The 19,801-nt window shown below is 34.6% G+C and overlaps 1 protein-coding gene across 2 annotated transcripts in view; it reads left to right on the top strand.

The window, feature by feature from the left end:
• Nucleotides 1-19,801, top strand: part of DYNC2H1 (dynein cytoplasmic 2 heavy chain 1) — a 144,432-nt gene that overhangs the window by 116,274 nt on the left and 8,357 nt on the right. For both annotated transcript variants that reach the window (XM_077173954.1, XM_054652170.2), the window contains exons 85-87: nt 2,226-2,315; nt 17,084-17,193; nt 17,524-17,605. In XM_077173954.1, the coding sequence (XP_077030069.1) occupies nt 2,226-2,315; nt 17,084-17,193; nt 17,524-17,605 (282 nt within the window). The remainder of the gene's footprint in view (nt 1-2,225; nt 2,316-17,083; nt 17,194-17,523; nt 17,606-19,801) is intronic.

The following is a 19,801-nucleotide window of genomic DNA, read 5'->3' as shown; positions in this document are numbered from 1 at the left end:
ATAATTGAGTTAAAAGATAGTCAAACATTGATGTGACATGAAACTCTGGTTTTGTTTTGCCTCCAGCAACTGATAAGTTCTGTCAATGCTAATGCATAGATAATGAGATTGCTTCTGCAATGAACAATAATTCCTATTAACATCCTGTTTATCTTCATGTGACAAACAAGTACTGTTGAAAAGATGATTGTTATGCATTTATTGATAAATCAAATTCTAATCAAAGCAATAATTAAATTTGTTGTCATTTCAGATTCACAAGACAGCATTGGTAGCAAAATTGCTGTACAGTCAGACTAAATTAAGTTTTCTTGTTAGCAATCTCATTGCCTTTTAAAACATGTTTTGACCATGTGGTAGAAACTGGCACTAAGTCCAAGTCATAGTGAATGGAAGGGATATGTGTAATGGCCATTCTTTAGCTCTTACAGTTATATTTATTGTTACTGAGCAAGAGAGCATGGCTTGTGTGCTTTAGCTGCGCTCTTCTGTTGGAACTGGCAGGAGCTGTGAAGCTGATCACTGCCTCAAAAAGTTTCTTAAAAATTCTGTGCATTTTAACCTCTCACAAGCATCAGTTCAGTGCTTCCTGATGTGTTGACCAGTGCTTCTGTCATTTCATCTGCTTACCTACCTACTTTCCTTGACATGGATCACTTCATTGGATTGTGACCATATAGCAGTTTTTTCAGCAGCCTTCCAGAGAGGCTAATGCCACATTCTTGGCATTGCAGCTAAACCTCACTCAATTTGTCATCCTAAAATGATTTTCTTCATGTGTTTTCTGTACACTCTTCTTGTTTAGTGTTTTCATGTTTTATGTAGTAAAGGATTATTTTCCAAAAGCTATATGTTAAACCCACTAGGACTGTAGCTATTTTAAGATTATAGCACCTGAAGAAACTGCTGGATTATGAATAGGAATGTAAAATTCAATAAATGTATGACTTGTAAAGGTTCAGCAATGTGCTGTATTTATGTAAAATTGGTATGTTAGCCCCATACTATCTACTGTGAAGAAAATTAACTCTACCCCAGCCAAAAAGAGCATAAGCACATCTGAGATACACTTGCATAATAACAATTAGCTAAGCAATTTCTTTAGACTTAAAGTAATTTAGACTGATATACTAGCAGCATTAGGCAAATGCCTTGTAAGTGATAGATTGATGAGCTGCTTGTAAATGCATATCTAGTAGAAGAGCCTGCAAAAATGCAAGGTCTCAAATAAAAAATCATTTTTAAAAAATCCTAATTAGGAAAAACCCCATGCAGTTAACTGTCCTTTATTTATTGTGTTCTATGTATTCTAGTTTATTGAATTAATTTTTAATTAGTATCTTTGAATCTAGTTATGTTTTGGTTTTTATCTATAAAAGGTAAATACAGAGTATTTACTTTGGAAGATACCTTTTTTTGCAAACTTCTGGGATCAGATTTTGAATTCAGTACATATTCTATTAGAATGGGAGCTTCCTAGAAAATGCAGCTGTAAAAAGTAAACAGTATAAACTGTTGATTCTGCTTAGCATCTTCAGTAGTGTACAATATTCCACAGATACTGATTTACATTAATTGTCTTTCTTATAAGTAGGAGAAGCTTTCAGTCACTTTCAGTGTGCTTTAGATTCCTGTGGAGTAGGTAAAATTAGTGTTTCTATCCTTATAAGGATGAAATTTAATGGATGCCCTTTTAAGCCTTTCTTTTTGAAGTCAATGGAAATTTTATATGGGGAAGTCTTGCAGAACATTTTTTCTCAGGTGTTTCTCTGCAAAAGCTGTAAGATGATGAGAAAATAATCATGCAGAGGAATTATACCAGATTCTCTTCATCACAGAGCCACACAACTGCATTTTGAAGGCTGAGGAGGCTACAGCGCAGGAGTGGGAAACTGCCTGCAGTTGAAAGATGACATTGTGACTTCGCAAGACATAATGCTATTAGGCTTTTTGGAAATATTTATGGAACCAACTGATGTTTCCTTATTGAATAGCAGATGTTCTTGCAAGTTCTCCATTAACACTGTGGCTGGGTCACACAAAGAATTAGCAGGAAAACCGCCTTTCTGTTTGAGGTTGTATGCTCTTGATCATTATATTGCTGGTGTTGCCTTGCTTTTTGTAGATATATTTGATCTCCAGGTTATTTATTTTTATTCAGGTTGCCAACTTAAAATGAAATGATAGTTGATTTGACACTTTCAGTGTATATGTTTTTATTTCAGTGTCCTGTCACATGGCAAAGCAAGTGGGAAGGTCCAGAAGACCCTTTGCAATATCTTAGAAGTCTTGTAGCTCGAGCACTTGCTATACAGGTAATTTTAAAGAGTCATTTTTTACTCAGTGTGCTGGTATTCAGTGACACAGTATATTATGTAAATTCCACTACAGTAGACCTTTACAAACACAGGTCCAAAAGGATTTCAGATGTGTGAAAAGGTATATAAAAATCTAAAGATCACAGAATAATGTGATAATATTGTTAGTTACTTCACAATAAGTTTAAATCTTAGTCATTAGCCTTTATGGTGAGCTGTGGGGGAAAAAAACTTTTTTTACCCAGGTGACACTTTACATTTAAGTCAAGACACACTCTTTAATCTGTTAGGGAGGTGCCCATCAAGACATGAGTGAAGCATTTCTGATAAAAGTAATGTAGAAATTCATAGCTGTCTAGTCTTGGAAGAAATTAATGAAAAGATCTGCATTCTCAAAGTTTTCAAGGGGACATAAGAGAAGGTATCCACAGTGTGACAATAAAGCGGTTAATTTTTAGTTAAGGTAAATCTATATATACTTTGATTGGCAGAAGTGTTGTATTTAAGGTAATACAAAGACAAATAAAAGTAATTTATCTAAATTAATTAGTATTTAAGGAAACAGATTCCTTATCTGTGTTGGATATTCCTTATATGTGTTGGATACATAGAGAGAAAACTGTGAGAACCTGAAAGAGAGAAAGACTACTTTAGAAAGGACAGATCTTTGTTGCCTCCAGGCAAGAAGTAGAAAGCTGTTGGTTTTGATCTTGATTAACACATCTTGTCCAATGGGATACCAAGATTTTTTGTCAACATTTATGTTGACTGTCAGATTCAGAAGAAAGATTTGAGTGCCATGTGTCTTCCAGGCATTTCTTTTTCTAAAGAAACTGTCAAATAAATGTCTCTGAAGTATTAATAAGATTCTTGTTATGCAAACAGTTTCTTTTGGCTAATACTTATTTTTTCTTTATCCTTTCCTTCTAAGAAAGTTTAAAGTACAAAACAGAAAAAAATATAAATATGTATAGCAACAAGTGATAATGCATGTTCAGATGTTATTTTGTCATATAACTGGAGTTCAGCTTAGTCCCATCTCTCTTTTTTCTGACTATTATAGTCTTTAGTATTAAAAAAACATCATTTGTGGTGATTCAGTGTGTTTGTAAGCTTCAAGAGTACATTACTGTTTGCAACTTCTACTTTCATTTGGTTGTGACCAAACTGCATGCAATTTTCCTTAAAAATATGATGTATTTTTAGTGGAAATCTGAGATTAGAGTTTGAACTTCTGTGTGGAGTGCACCTCCCATACAAAGTTATAATGCAGAGGTAACAGGATGAAATTAGTGTTAATAGTAACAGATGATTTTCAACCAAGCATATTCCAGAAGTTTTTATTTCCACATAGTACTCCAGTCATCTATTGACTAATGTGTTGCATTATATTTGCTGCATTACCATGATAGTAATCTTCCTTTCTCATTTGTCAAACTACTGACAAAATGGTACATTTGGATTAGTCATTTTTATGAAAGTTACTGTGAAGGACTCATTTATAGTTTTTAACGGTTATTTATTGTAAGAGAGAGAAAGATTATTAAGCCACAGCTTTGCAGTAGATACTTGATTGTGTCCATAAGCAGTAAATGATGTTAAATTTTTATTAGTGATAATAGCTACTGGTTGTCTCATTTTATTTCTTTAATGTCAAATATGTAATATAGCTGTGTTTGGAGCAATTCTTAATAATGAAGTATGAGGCTGTTTTGCATCTCAAACTTCTAGTCAAATCTCATCCAAAATACAGTGTCTGTATTTCTATATTGTACATTATTATAAAAATGTTGATTATTTCTAGTTAGGCATTTCAGTTGAATCATCTTTTTCCTTAAATGTGATTCTAAATCCTGATTGTGCCCATTACACCTTCCTGATTAGTCTTGATCATTTTTTAATTATCTTTTCATTATTGATTTTATAAATGTAATTAATCAGTAGTTAATTCTAGGTTTAGTATTCAGAAATTCAATAAGGGCTTCAATAAAGATATCTCATAACTCTGAAAATTATCTTCTGATTTATATTTCAAAAAATGCCATATTTTGGATTAGTTTTATATGACCAACATTATCAATTTTTTTTTAGTTACTCTTATGTCCCTCTGTTTCATTGACTGTAAGATATTGACTTACATTTTACTGTTTGACAAAGGTTTGATTTAGGCATTTTTAAGACGAAATGGGAGACATTGAAAGATCAAAGTTGTACTAAAGGATTACATTTACTAAGGATGGAGTAAGTCTCTGCCTAGGCTGTTAGTTAAAGGCTGCCTTGTCAAGTGGTTTGCTGCCAGTGCAGGAAACAATAAAAGCAACTGCAGCAAGCATTTAATTGGGATGGGGAGGAACACAAAATATAGGCCAGATGGTAAAATATTTATAGCAGAATTTATAGAAGTGTAAAGATGTTCTGAGAGCATTACACAACAACAGGCAGAAAAACAACAGGTGTTGCAATTTTTAGGTCTGAATTTACTCAATAAAAAGCAAAATTAAAAAACCAAAAAAAAAAACCAAACCCAAAAAAACCCCTGCCTAATGAAAGTGTGAAGAAATTTGTATATGCAAAATGCAGTAGAGCCATGTGTTGCTGTGTACTATGTTATGGTGACAGACCTGATGTAAATAGGTGATTTCTTTCCAGGTGAAAGTTCTGATATTTGGATGGTAGCTTTTGCTTTAAATTGAAGCAGAAGTTATATATTGAACATTCTTCTAAGATGGAGTTCTGAATACTTTCAATTAGCAGTGCTGACATTGAACTTTATAATACTGTGCTTCAACTTGTCTGTCTATAGTGATATATTTGCTACCAACATTAAGATATGAAATGTATGAATCATCAGTGGTCATTGTATAAGTTTTAATTTTTGGTCCTTTTACTGTCAGTTTCCTCATGATGGCACCCTAAATGTTTTCTGTGGTTTCCCTCTCCTGTGGTTCATGATCATAGCTCAGCAATAAAGCACATCAGCCTATAATGGTATTAAATGCATCCCAGTCTCTAGGTAAGTGTCTTCTCATGGCTGTGGATACAGCAAGAGAGAAAGAGAGACAGCAGACTCAGAACTGCAGCTACCAAGAGGCAAAACAGCAGCCCAGGCAAATGTCAGCTGAATAGCAACCTTAAAAATTATTTCAGGTCAACAAATTGGAAATTGATTTTTGTTTCCACTAGAACTAAATAAAGAGCTTAAATTCTCCTTTTCAAAAAGGAATCCCAAACTCTTCTTATTCCAAGAAGACCTTATATTTCATTCTTTTGGACTCAGCTGATTTTATGTCATTTACAAAAACAGTTCTTCCTTTGGATGACCGTTGAGTTAGAAAGCTGCTAGGTGTCTTGCAGTGTACATTCTGACCTCAGAATCATAAGCACCAGTTTCAGAGTTTTAATCAGGGAAATGTTTATGAATACTGAAAATTTTTAGTAGCATAATTTATGAAAGGTTTTGTTGAAATTGTGCATTCATCTAAAAAGTACTCCTAGTATATAAAGAAGTTAAATTTTATATTTTTTCAAGAGACTTATGTTTTTCTGAGATGTTGTTCTCTTGTCCCTTTCCATCCTGAGTAAAATCTAACATAGTAATATTTAATGTCAATACCAGTTTGATCACCTAGTATAAGATTTTTACTATTTTAATGGTCTTTTACTGTTTAAGGAAGAATGACTTTGTTCCTGTTTTGGAACTCTAATCCTCTGTTTCAAGAATTAGGTCTCCAGAAAGGTGGATTGGATGCCCAAGGTAAATGAGGTTTGAACTCTTGGAAATGGCCTGCTGAATGTACTATAAAACCTTCTGGGAATAGGAACCCCAGGATTTCTCCTTCACACCCCAGGCATCGAGGCAGAGATATTAAATATTCAGTCACTGATAACAGGCAGAAAGGCTGCTCTTAGAAAACCAAGGGAATCAAATCCTCTCAATTTTCACCAGGTTAAAGAACTCACGTAATAAATCTTGTACAAATCCAGAATAGTCATGCTCAGTCCTGCTATTCATCCGCTTGGGCACTCCATAATAAGGCCTATCCCAGCCCAAGTAATCACACTTAGTTTTCAGAGTGTTTTCTAATACACTGCCTTAGCAGAGTTTGCAGCAGGGACAATAGCTTAATGGTTTGTGTTTTGCTGTTTTAGGAGAGGCTGATTCAGATGGATTCGTTTGGCTGGTTCCCCACCTTGTCATTGTTCCTTTCATGACTCTCTATTTGAAGAGCTGTTACCTAGGTATCTGTACAGTGCAGAATACTCCAGATTCAGTATTCTAATATTGAAGCAAAAAATTCATAAAAGTAATGTGTTTTAAATCCACCCATTCCATTATTTTACTTCAAATTTCCACATTATTCTGAAGAATTAACATTTTTCTGCTGTTTTTCTTGGCTTCTCCTCTTTAGCTGTCATGAATATCAAAACAAAAATACAACTGCAGCCAAACATTATCTGCTAAGGAACTGATCTTCAACTGGCTCCCTCAGTTCTCATCATGTTGCAAAATGATTTTACTTTGTTCCAAATTTATCAGCCAGGATATGTCTTTTAAGACCTTATATCTAATTGATAACTGCTTGGTAAAAATTGGAAATTTGCAAGTACTACTAAAAATATATTTTGTTTGTCTCTAATAGGCAAATTTGAAGTTCTTAGCAGCTGTTTTATCATGTCCCTTCTAATCACTGTCTCACTTAGATTGCATTGATTAAGTAATGGCTGATATAGAGCAGTAGTGCTTTGTAAAAATGCACCATCCAAACAAGGGACCAAACAGGATGTGAGATAAAAGTTTTTGACATGGATGGGTAATAGGAGTTGTCCATTGAAATAAGATCTAATATCCAAGGAAATTAAAGCAGAAGCTGAAGCATTTTTTGTACTCTTACAGAAAGCTGTGTTCATGCATTGATTCAATTTCCCCTCCAGGCCCTTCACCATATTTGCAGCCCTCCTTGGGACACTCTCTAATAACATAATATCTTTCATATATTGTGATGCCAAAAGTTAAATATAACTCTTTTTTTTTGTAGTGAAATGTTTGTTTTCCTCCAAAATACAGTAGGTTTTAAATCTGCAGACTATGTTATTTCAAAGGTAAATAATTTTGGTTGCCAATGAGCTGTACTTATCTCAAGTTTTGGAAAAACATGCCTTTTGCACAAAAAAAAGAGTTGCACAAAAAAAAGAGTTACACAAAAAACTGGAAAAACAGTTTTTAAAAAGCAGCATTGGAAAAGGGAAAATATCACTACCTGCATTTCCTTTGGTTTCATTGTGAGCTGTTGAAGCTTATTCCCAGTGAGTGTTAGGTGCTCTGTTAAACTGAGGCATCCACAAGTTATGGGCATTTTAATAAACATCAGGCTTAACTGTTGAGAAAAGTAATTTGTTTCAACAGAATTCAGCAGCTGTTCATTAAACTCTTGAAATTCTAGGCATGTTTTGTGAGAATGGCTGTTCTGTTGAAATTATGAAATACTACCTTGTAACTAGAAGTTTGAGCAGTACCCCTTATCATACTGCTAACCAATTATTCAGGTCTTTTATTATAAAATATTTATTGCAGAAGATAATTACTCATAAAATGACTTTTTGTAAGTGTTGAATAAAAGAAGACAAACCCAGGTCATTGTCTCTACAGATATTATGTATGAAATTACAATATTTTAAAGAAAATTATCTTTCTTTCCTAACCTAGCTTTAAATTAAAAAAACTAGATTTAGTATTCTGTATTTCTTCTATGACTGCAAGATAGTATTTATATACTTAGAAAATTACAAAATGCTGTGCTATATATTGTAGAAGATGCAAAGCTGTAGTAGATATCCTTTATTTAAACTAAAAAAGCAATGATCATTTATTGATTTTTCTCTTTAAGCTACAAGATACATTTTCACAATACAGGAAGAAAGCTGAAAAGATACAATGATAAAATATTAATCAATTTTATGCATTTAATCTGTCAAAATTAAAAATTTAGATTGCTCTGTTTCTAATAATTTGTTTTTCACTGTATCTCTTTTATCATGGACAGAGCTGTGTGCAAAAGAGAAAGCAGAGTAAAATGGATAGTCTTGTCTGACAAAAGCTCAAGCAAAAAAGGTTAATTTTAGTACAAGTGGTAGAAAACAATGTTATTATCATTCACATATGAAAATGAGTCCTTATGTTATTCTGTCAAAAACTGGTAATTTTAAATTCCATCCATTAATAAATGAGAAGGCTGCAGCACATGCTAATGCACCAATTTGTAGGTTCATCCCATCAATCTGTTTTGCTTTTTTAAGACAACTTAGAATTAGAGAGAGCTCATGGCCAGCCTCTCACCCAGCCAGCACCCCCACATCCTTCTCAGGAGGGCTGCTCTCCATCTGCTCATCCCCAGCCTGTGCTGGTACCAGGGGGTGCCATGACCCAGGTGCAGCACCTTGTAGTTGGTCTTGTTAAACCTCAAGAGATTCCAAGGGCCCCACTCCTCAAGCCTGGCTGGGTCCCTCTGGGTGGCACCCTGTCCTTCAGTTGATGAGGGTACACCTGATCCCTTCATCTATGTCATTAATGAAGATATTAAGTAGTGCTGGTTCCAGTATGAACCCCTGGGGGCACACCACTTGTCACTGATGTTCACTGAGACTCTGGGTAATCCATCAACACCCTCTGGATGTGACCATCCAACCAATTTCTTACCAATCTCCCAATCTACCTATCAAATCCATCTCTCTCTGGCTGAAAGAGAGGGATGTTGTGAGGGGCCATTTCAAAGGCTTTAGAGATATGAGCCAGATAGATGGCTCATAAATCCCAATATGTAGCCCTTCCCTTGCTCAGTGCTATAGTCACTCCATATAAAAGGCCACTGGGTTGGTTAGGTGGGACTTGTCCTTGGTTACAGTAACTTGCTGTTCTGATCACCACTACACTGACAGAAATATTGTATCTACTAAAAGTAAGTAATCTATTCAAAATCCATTGTTATTGTTTTATTTGTAATTCTGATTTCATAGTTAGAAGTTCATCCATAGAAATAAATTATGTGGAATATGTAGAAATAAATTAGCTTTGTAACAAAAAGGTAGTGTGATCGTGGCTCTTTTTAACCTCTTGATGGTTTGCTGGCAACTGGGTTGGTGTAGCAGTTTGCAAAATATTTTATCTCCTGTTTTGAGATTTTAATAGGTCAAAATCAATGGTAACATGCTGTAACTATTTCTCAAATATCATTTGCAGGTATGTATTAAAAAATAAGCTCATTTTTTATTAGAAGCAGATTTCCATTCCACAAGCAAGCATCATCCCTAATTAGAAATCTTTTCTTTGGGGGAAGGCAGAAATGTAACCTCATCTTGACCTATCTTTCTCTCTTTGAAGGAGATGCCATATTACTGAATTTGAAATTACAACAGTTTCATATTGTATCCATTTGTTAATATATAAAAAATATTTAAAATTTTGGAGCCTTTTAAGTTTCAAGGCTGTCAATTCAAATTTCATTTGTGAAGGAAAAGAGTCATAAGAATAATTCTTGACTAAACCCTTCTTTATCTGTTGAGTGTGCAGTAGTTTTACTCTTGGGAATTCACAGTCAAATAAAGCAATCAGAGCAGGATGAAAGTGCACTCAGCAATTCTGTAAACAGACATGACTGAATTTTAAAACTGAAGTCAACAGAAAGGCATTCAGATTTGGGGTTTTGTTCATTTTGTTGTTTGGTTTTTGCTTAGTAGAGTTCTTTTTTGGTGTAGTCTTTGTCTCTAAATGTTCAGCAAGGTATATAATTGAAGAAAAAAGAAACCAAACCTTGAGTCAAAGTAGAAGAGTTGTTAAGAGTGATGGGAAGCTTAGATCCCTATTTAAGGTGTGTAAGTGATGCTTAAAGGCAAGAAGGATAAATGCCCTCCTGCTCTATAATGTTTCCCAGTGTGTTCAACTGAGTCCTATAAATTAGAATGTGTGCCCCCATATGAAGGAGAGTATGCAAAAGCATATTGATATATTTGTAGTGGTAATTCCACACAGTCACTCTGAACTAAGAGAGTTATGATCCAATGAGAAATCTGTTGTCTACATCTGAACTTGAATTTCAAAATTCCTGTCAGGTTTATACTGTTTCACAGTATTGTGTGTGCTTTTCCTTATACACACAGTGTGTTTTCTTATACGTTTTCTATAATTAACATTTTCAGTATTATTTCTAATATTTCATTATCCCATGCAATAAATTAAGCAATTGAAATTACTTATATATCAGGCAAAAGGCAGTAAATAATTTAGAACTAAACCAAATATTGTTCATTCTTCAGATATGTAGATTACAAAGCTATGAAAAAGGTTTACTCTGTCATGTGTATTCATGTATTTTGTCATACTGAGAAAGAGCACTGATTTAGATATATCAACAGAAGAATCCATCAAATAAGGAACACATTAAGATATTACTAGAATAATAAAACTGAAATCAATGTGGGAATTCAAAGATACCATAGAAATGCAAAATTCCTAATGACCTTACTAAGGGTCAAAGGCAGTTATTAATTCTTCTACACTTTTGAGGCCACATCTGAAACACTTGTCTAGTTTTCAACTTCTAAATTAAGAAACATTACCCATATTATCCAGAGATGTTTGTGGAAATATATGATTTGTGGAGGTATCTTTGGAGATACACAGAACTACAATAGACTGTGCCCTGAGCAAGCTAAATTGGTATTGAATTTGGAGCTACTCTTAATTGCAATTGGATTGGATGCCAAAATGTTTAATTTTATGAATAAATTATTTCTATAATGGAAGTAATTTAAAAACTAAATCCGTTATAGCTAAATAAAAAGAAAACAAAATTTAATTTTAAAATATAACAAAAAAAAAAGTGTGGTGTGTAACAAATGGTGCAATATTTTTTCCTTAAAATGCTCCCTAATGCATGTTTTTCTGGCTTCCTGAGAACAGGTGTGAATGAAGTTTTATGCCATGCTAATGCTCTTCAGCATTCTCTTAGCTTTCTCATGTGACGGGACATCTGAAAGAGACCTAGAGCCTTTATGATGAGCTGTTCATTTGGAATTGGCCATAACAAGCGAAATTTGCTTTTGGGTTTAACAAAAGGTTTTATGAGCTTCAGAGAGCTTATATGCTGCACTTGAGGTACGTTTATGCTAACTGCCTTAGCTTTACAATGTAGGAGCAAACAACAATCCATACTAGCTTACTGCATCAATTAAAAAAACCCAAACAACTTAATTATATTCTGCATCTACACAGAGTTGTTCTTTTTTGAACAAACTATTTGCTAATCTGAGCAGTGTTGGAGTGTTCTGTTTAATGGAGTGTAAGCAGCGTGAGCCAGCATGATGTGCCAGGATGCCACATCACAGACTATCCATGACATCATTTACTTCCTTTGCTTAAATGGAGTTGCACCAGCCACTGTTTCCATTCAGTAATCTCTTTTTCTCATGTAAAAAACCCAGATTTGCTTCTTTGCCTTTTAATTGTGGTACCTTCTAGGCATTTTGGGATATGGGCCCCACAGAGTTAAGCAATTTTTGATTAGATTGCTTTAGTCTGTTTGATTAACATTTTTACTTATCTGAGAGTTAGGTTAAGCCTCAATAGTTACTAATATAGTAGAGTTCTGTGACACAGGCATGGGTGAGAGATTTTCTCTGTATTTTGACAGCCTTAAGAGAGGATGTTAACAAAAAATAAATGACTGGTAAACAAGAATGAAAAAAATGGAGAGAGACTGGTGACTGCTATTCAAGGGGTCATTGTTTCAGTAGAGGAACAAGGACTGTGAGGGAGATGCTAATGAAAAATCTGTATTTCGTGGAGTGTTACCAGGGAAAACGAGCCATGGCAAAGTATAAGCAGTTCTCTGTTGGCTCTCTTCATTGTGATATAGCCTTTGAGCTGGTACTGTAAAACAAACTGCAGTGCATCCCATCATTACGAGTGGCTAATATATTGAATATTCTGTATCCCTGTTCATTTACACCAGCACCATCACAGTATAGATTTCAGCATCCCTGCTCCAGAGCTCTGCAAAGGATTTATATCTGATGTAGTCCTGACTTTGTCCAGGTGCTATTGTAGACAGTCTAGTCTGTTATCTACAAATGAATATTGTATGCCACTGTTTTCTGTCCTCTGCAACTTATTTTTGGAGATGGGGAGTTGATTCCACCAAGGAATAGTTCCAGTTCTTAGGCTTCCTTACCCAGTTATACACGTGCTGTGTAATTGCAAATATAATCTAGTGCTTGGTGACTGATGTACTTGGGAAAGAAGAGACTAGAAGGCATGAAACATAGGAGTATTGCCTAACTTGATTCTGTGTTTAGTGGTTATACAGGAAATATCTGAAGTAGGTATTTTTGGCATATGTCAATCATGAACTTGTAGGAATGTTGTTGCAGTTCCTATGCATCCTTCTGGTATCCATATTAAATGTTGGAAACAGAAATTTAGGGGAAGTTAACTTCCTGTTTTGATAAAAGATGAACTAATATAGTAACCAGAATGAGATCACATCTGCTTATTTTTCTGTCAGCTGTACCTTACTGTGTATCTGCCTCTAGCACGTGGTTAGCCAGCATGCTGATGCTAAGGGACCTAGAACATTCATGCTGTAACACTGTGCTGTTATTGCTTGGACTTCCTCAACAAACAGGGGGGCTCTGAGGTGTGGAAAACTAAAATAAAGCTTTAATAGTATTTGGTTTAAAGCAGTAGCCAGTGGTTTTGGTCTGAGGAAAGGAAAGGAAAGGAAAGGAAAGGAAAGGAAAGGAAAGGAAAGGAAAGGGCAAAAGGGAAAAGAGAAAAGAAAAAGGAAAAAAAATCAAACCAAACATAAACTCCGAATTAAATTACTCTGTTACTTATCATTTGTAAGTATGGGCCAGCACCTTATCATATATCTGAAATACTGCAATATTCACGCATTCATTTCATAAAGGATAGCTCCCTCAAGAATAATGGTCCAAGGATTTCACATACAAAGAATTACCACAAGGGAGTGAATTGTTGTATACCTGTTGTTCCTCAAAACCCTAGGCATTACCCCCTCTGGGCTCAGTGCCTGCAAAAATCCATCTGTTTCATTTCTTTGAGCTGTAATACTGTCATTCCTGCTGGTGTTTATCACTGAATGCCTGCACTTTGGAGCACACCTGTAGAACAGCTGCTGCACTGTGAGGAAAATGGGATTGTAGCATAACTGCTTGTTTGACCTTGGCTCAGTCTAAACTCCAGTTAACTGAGTACTTACTCCCCTAGCAGTGCTACGCGCCATCATTTACTCTCAGACTTAGCCAAAGTTCTGCATATTTTTCCCTAGTAATGTGGAAAACTTCTAAAACTTGTAGAAAACCAGAATTGTACTGTATGGCTCCTAGCTATGAATATGCGTGTAACACTGAATGCAATTTTCCATCTAGGCACACAAATGAAATCACTTCTGTGGTGATTTATATGATTTTCTTTTTCAGCATAAGTTCTCTTTGCAATAGAAAAATGCAGTAGAAGAATATACATTTGGAATGAATTAAAACTGGTGAAGGAAGAGTATTTGCTTCATTTTACAGGAGTTCTGTGATCCTAAAGCTGTATAAATAATAATGTGAAAATCTGGCAGCCTCCTTATTCCTTCCACTGTTCAATGAGGCTCTCAATTTGCTTTGGGATTATAGATGATAAGGAGGACTTCTCTCTGAAAGTGGAATAGATGTTTATTGGATGTTAAGATGCATGAAAAAATATTATTTGAACTACCTGAGACCATGCTAATAGATTTGTTTTTGTAAGGGGAAAAAAATGAAAAGAAAATGTTTTTATTATAGCAAACAGAACCCCACATTAATGGAAGTTTTTAAATACCCTCCCAGGAATTGCTTTGCAAGCATTTTGAGTATTGCTGATAAGTTTTGATATTATATGTCTAATAATAATAATTTTCTAAATTAATCTATCACAGACAGTTAAATTTATAGTGTAATTGTAAATGAGAAGTATTCAGAAAATATTGAAATAATGAAATTTTGAAATAAACAGTTGCAAAGAAGAGTGGAGGATGGTCCTTTTCTTACATTTTGGAATAAACTTATTTTCAGAGTTAGGATATTCGGACTGTAGACCACATTGTTGGTTATATAAGAGTTGGTGATGGAAGAAAGCCCTTCAGACTGAAATGCTGCATGGCCATCCAAGATGAATAAGAAGTCAAACAACTTTTCATCACTTTGACAAATACATGTTTCTATCATATTTGGGATGGGGGAGGGATTTCCCTTTCAAGAAACATCACTTCAGTCTTTCCACAGCTTAGCTTAAATTTCCTTCCCATCAACACCTGATCTCTTCCAGCCTATGGCAGTGGCACTACCAGTGACAAATGATCTGTTAATCGAGTGGTGTTGTCTCCTGAGACTGTAGCATTTCCCTAATAGGCTGTCATGTGATCTTATAGGACGGAAATAAACATAAGGATATTTTTTACAATTGGGTTGTAAAATACATTTGATTGCATCTAAAATTATTTATTTAAATGGATGTAAATGAGCTACATATTCTGCTTTATACAGAGCAGTACAAGACATTAAAATTTTGCTTTTGTGATCTAATGAAAGTTTTTGTTATTGTGTACATTCTAGTACTACTAGTTATATGAGTTCAGAATTAACATTACCCATACTGGTCTTTTAACTGGGTGCAATATAAACATCTGTGTTCCTGACAGTGTTTCTCTATAGTAGTTACATTAAAAGTTTATTTGATGACAGCAATATAATGATTATATTAATTACAAGTTGAAGTGATGTCTACTTTTATTACACAAAACAATTTACAAAACCTCTCCTAATCAGAATACATTTACTGCTATATGATAAAAGAAATTGAAGTCATAAGTTTCATAAAGTTATATAAAGTCATTAAAAGAATCATGCAGATAAGGGTCATTAACTGTGTACATTTACCTAATGAAAATGGAAAGCAGAAATCTCTGAACTGATTCATAATCATTTGGGTTGAGGGCTCGTAATCAGTGATGTGGCAGATAAAAAAAACCAAAACTGATTAAAAGCTTTAACATGGTGGAAACATTATGGAGATGTGTGACACACTGCCAAAATAAAATAAAACTTACTGAGTGTTATCTACTTGCATTTTCGATGATTTTGTCACTTCCAAAATGGTTCTATGGAATTACGCATCTGTCAGCAGTTCAAACAATACAATAAAGTACTTTTTAAACATGATAGAGATGCTTGGCAGGTACATTGTGTGATGAGAGTGTAACTTTCAAGATTTTTTATTCAGTGACTACAGCAATTTTATAATTTCCTGGGAGCTGGTATCTAGAAAGGAGTGGGGCTTGTCTTTCTCTGTTCTGTTTTGATATTATATTTCATCTGATAGCATGTGGAATCTTATTGTCTGATTCCTTTCTATCTTAATATTTGCAGAATCACAGAATGCTTTGGGTTGGAAGGTACCTTAAATATCATCTGGTTCCAACCCCCTGCCATGGGCAGGAACACCTTCTGCTAGGCCAGGTTGCTCAGAGCCCCATCCAACCTGGCTTTGAAGACATATCTGTGAAGAGCTTACTTGTAGGGTGGGTTATACAGTGACGTCAGGTTCATACTACAGTGCCATTGTAAGGACTGTGACTGTATCATATAAATCAATTGTACCAAAGAGATACATTGTAAGCATTTCAGAAGAGGATTTTGAGTGTGAACTGTTGTAAAACTAGTCAGGTTCCTAAATATCTTGTCTGAAGAGAGCAAATTCTTTGTCTGAGATTGTTAATGTCTTGAGAACCAAACTAAGATTGCATTCCTTAGGATTATAGAGATGGCGTGGTTTATAAAGATGGCGAGGTGCAATGTGTGTCTCTTTTCCCATGCTGGCACACAAGGCATTGCATTGGTGAAAAATTCCAAGCTTGATGCTCCTAACAAGCTTCACAGCTGCCAGTAAGAAGAGTGGAAGGAGGTTGAGGCATGTGCTCTGTAAGGATAATTGAGGACAGTTATTCCCCCCACCTTTATTAGATTCATTTATTGCCACGTATAATAGAGTCTAGTTTTTATCTTATAATCAATTCTGTGAATTCATGTCTCCAAATAATATACTAAAAATGGCAGCATCAACCTAGTAGTAAGGAATATTTAAAAAACCTGTTGGCAAGTAGTTATAGAAACTGTTACTGCAGATTGAAAATCAAGTGTTTTTTCAATATAATATGCTATTTATATGGAAAAATGATCTTAAAGTGTACCTAAAAGGAATGCAGTTATTTTCCTGAACTTATTAAAGCAAACACAGGAATGGCAGCTATTTTGATGGAAAACATAAACACCCCAGTAAGTAAAGGTGAAATAGGGTTTCAACAATGATAAAATTGTTGAAATTATAATTTTCATCACACAACGATAACTTTTCACTGTGCAAAGTAAGCTGCAATGAACAAAGAATAAAACATGAGTTTATTTAGAATGGGTGAGTCATGTTACATATAAACTGCTCATTTTCTTTATATTTTAAGAGGGCATTCATTTCTTTTTTACCAGTGTGAAATAATAGAAATTATTATTAAGCTTTGAAGTTACAGTATGTTTACACAATTTTCATTAATCATAATAATTGACATACCCACATTAACTCAAAATGTAGAAAAATCAAATAATAATTTCAGTTATTTCAGGATTTCTTTTTTTTTTTTTCTTTTTTTTGTTGATTTTATTCTCTCTTTTAGAATTGGGTAGAAAAAGCAGAGAAACAGAAACTGTTGTCAGACACCCTTGACCTTTCTGAGCTGTTTCATCCAGACACATTTCTCAATGCCTTACGCCAGGAGACTGCAAGGTGAGGGAAAAATAATGTGCCTATTTGTGCTAATGTGCCATTGTTCCTTATGTGTGAGGATGGTTATTTCATTTTGAGGACACAGAGCCAAAAAGTTATGTCAATTGCTGTCATCAGTCATCTTTTTTTTATTTCTTGCCTTGAAGTAAAGTAGCTGTTACCTGTTTAAATACTTATATTTTATTTTTTTTCAGTTAGAGGTGTATTTTTCTTCAAAGTAAGACTTAGTATCATATGGTACACATTGAGAATACATTGAGTTTGGTTTTGTGTTTGATATCCTGTTGTTACACGTCTGTAAGATTTACTGTATGTGTGTTTCCATTGCAGAGTAATGAGGTGTTCAGTGGACAGTCTCAAATTTACAGCTTCATGGAAAGGGCGAATACAGGAAGGCAAACTCCAAGTTAAGGTATTTTACTAGATGTTGTACTAGTATTTTATGAGGATGTTTTATCAGTATAGCCTAAGTCATCTGCCCATAAACTTCCTAGAAAACTGAGCTATAAATAATTGGTGTACCAGAGATAAAAAGGTTGGTCAATGGTATACAGCTACTAAAATGACAGTGCAAAATTCCACAGAAAACAGAAAAAGAAAGCAGTTATCTTTTGTCTTTTCCCTGGTCACTGTTCTCATTTTAAAATTAAGCTTATTGCTCCATTCTCTTCAACCACCTCTTAGATGAAAATTGAAGCTGCAATTTTTATGAGTTAGAATTTTGCTCTTTTCCAGATAGACAAGTGGCTGGTAGCCAGACGAAAAACAAATGTAAATCTAAGTCTAAGGCCATGTGTCAGAATTTCTTTAATCACTGGAAGCAGACTACTAAGGAAATAAACCAAAGTAAAGTATAAGATGACTATTTTTTGATATGATAAAAACCCAAGAATTTTTAAATGTTAGTTAAGCCTACAGCCAGCACCCATGAAGTCACCACTGGTTGCTTTGACAGCAAAGTAGAGATGAATCCTCAAATGGTTTAATTTATCTTCTTAACTAGCTTCTAACTTCTAACTAACTAACTTCTTAATTCCAGGTAAAACTGCCACTTTGGTCAGCACAGATCTCTATGCACCTCTTTTATACTTAATTTTGTAGGGAATTGACAAAATAAGTTTTCTGTGCTGTGTCTTCCTACAGATTTGTTGATCCCAAAATAATGCTGCACAGCTCCACATTCTGTGTTCAGAATGGAGCACAGCCCTTAAAACCACATCCCCACAGAGACACTTGTGCCCTGTGCAACAACTCAACAGCAGCTGTGGGGTCCATGCAGCAGAGATTGCTGCATGAGGAGAGAGAGAGCAAGTGGAAAGGCACCTTCTCTAGTCTAGTAATGCAGACAGAAACAAGGGTGGGGGAGATATTAAGGTTCTGAGCTGGCTTCTGACACTGTCAAAAATTATTAATACAGAATATGTAAGATTTCATATTCCTAAAAGATTAATATATTGTAAAGCCAGTAAAGATAACTGTAATCATCGAATCTGCCCTAAATACAGTGCAGTCTTTTGAACTTTGTTGAATTAGTTCCTGTTGGAACTAGAGAATGTAATTTTGCAAATTCTTCAATCTTGATATTTAAGTAAGACTCATGCTTGCCTGCTTCATTTCATAGAAGCATGAGAAGACAGGTCTGTAGAAGTTGGAGATAAATAAACCAGGGAAATTTTAGGGCTTGGTATAAACCTGGTATATGACAAATATACCTGCAAATCACATGGTCTGAGGTTACAGATTCAGCCAAGGCTTCTAATGCCATAACAGTAAGTCAAAACTGATTTTCACATCTCAGACCAGTCATTCTAGTAAGCTAGCTATCAGCTGCAGACTGTAGAAGCTTGAAGTTCTTCAAAACCATGTTAACATTTTTGAAAAATGTGAGAAGTCAATGTCAAGTACCTCAACTCCTAAATAACATTAACTCAGTGTATTCATATATTAAAAAATATCACTATCACTTACTATGCCTAAAAATACAAAGTGTTTTACAGTTGCCAGATTAAAAGAGCTGCTTGGCAAATAAAAAATGAGAGGAAAGAGATTTGTTACAGTACTCCAGTTTATATTAAACTCTGACTGAAGTTTAAAATGTTTTACTGTCTAAGAATTTATGTGGTAAATTTTTGGCAATGCTAGTTAAGGTACACTGTTGGCAGTCTATATCGTGTGTAGGCAAAATGTTAATGTATATGATCTATTGCTTTATAAGATTGTGTCATGTTATAAGAAGGATTTAAAATCAAAAGAGAATTTTGTTTAAGAAGAAATTCTCTGCCCTGAGAATAGAACAAGCAGTGAGGTGATTGGTTATTTTTAGCAGAATATAAGAATCCTGTCAAGTATCTTCACTTGATTTAAATATTATCTTTTCCTGTGTAAGAGAAATACTCATTGATTCTCTATTAGTAAGAAATTACTAGTATTTTCACTGCTCCTTTTAATCTTTGATGAATGGAAAGGCTTTGGAACCCTTTGCAATGCTGAATATTTAGATTTCCCTACCATGAGTCCATCCTCATGTTCATGGAGAACTGAGAGGAAACTTCCCCATTAGTAAAGCTATATACAACAGGGATTATAACTAGGGCATAAAACTGTTATT

This window comes from Agelaius phoeniceus, chromosome 2 (genome assembly GCF_051311805.1).
Source record: "Agelaius phoeniceus isolate bAgePho1 chromosome 2, bAgePho1.hap1, whole genome shotgun sequence".
Taxonomy (NCBI): Eukaryota; Metazoa; Chordata; class Aves; order Passeriformes; family Icteridae; genus Agelaius; species Agelaius phoeniceus.
Note: the sequence above shows the minus strand (reverse complement) of the source record. Positions and strands in the feature narration are given on the sequence as shown.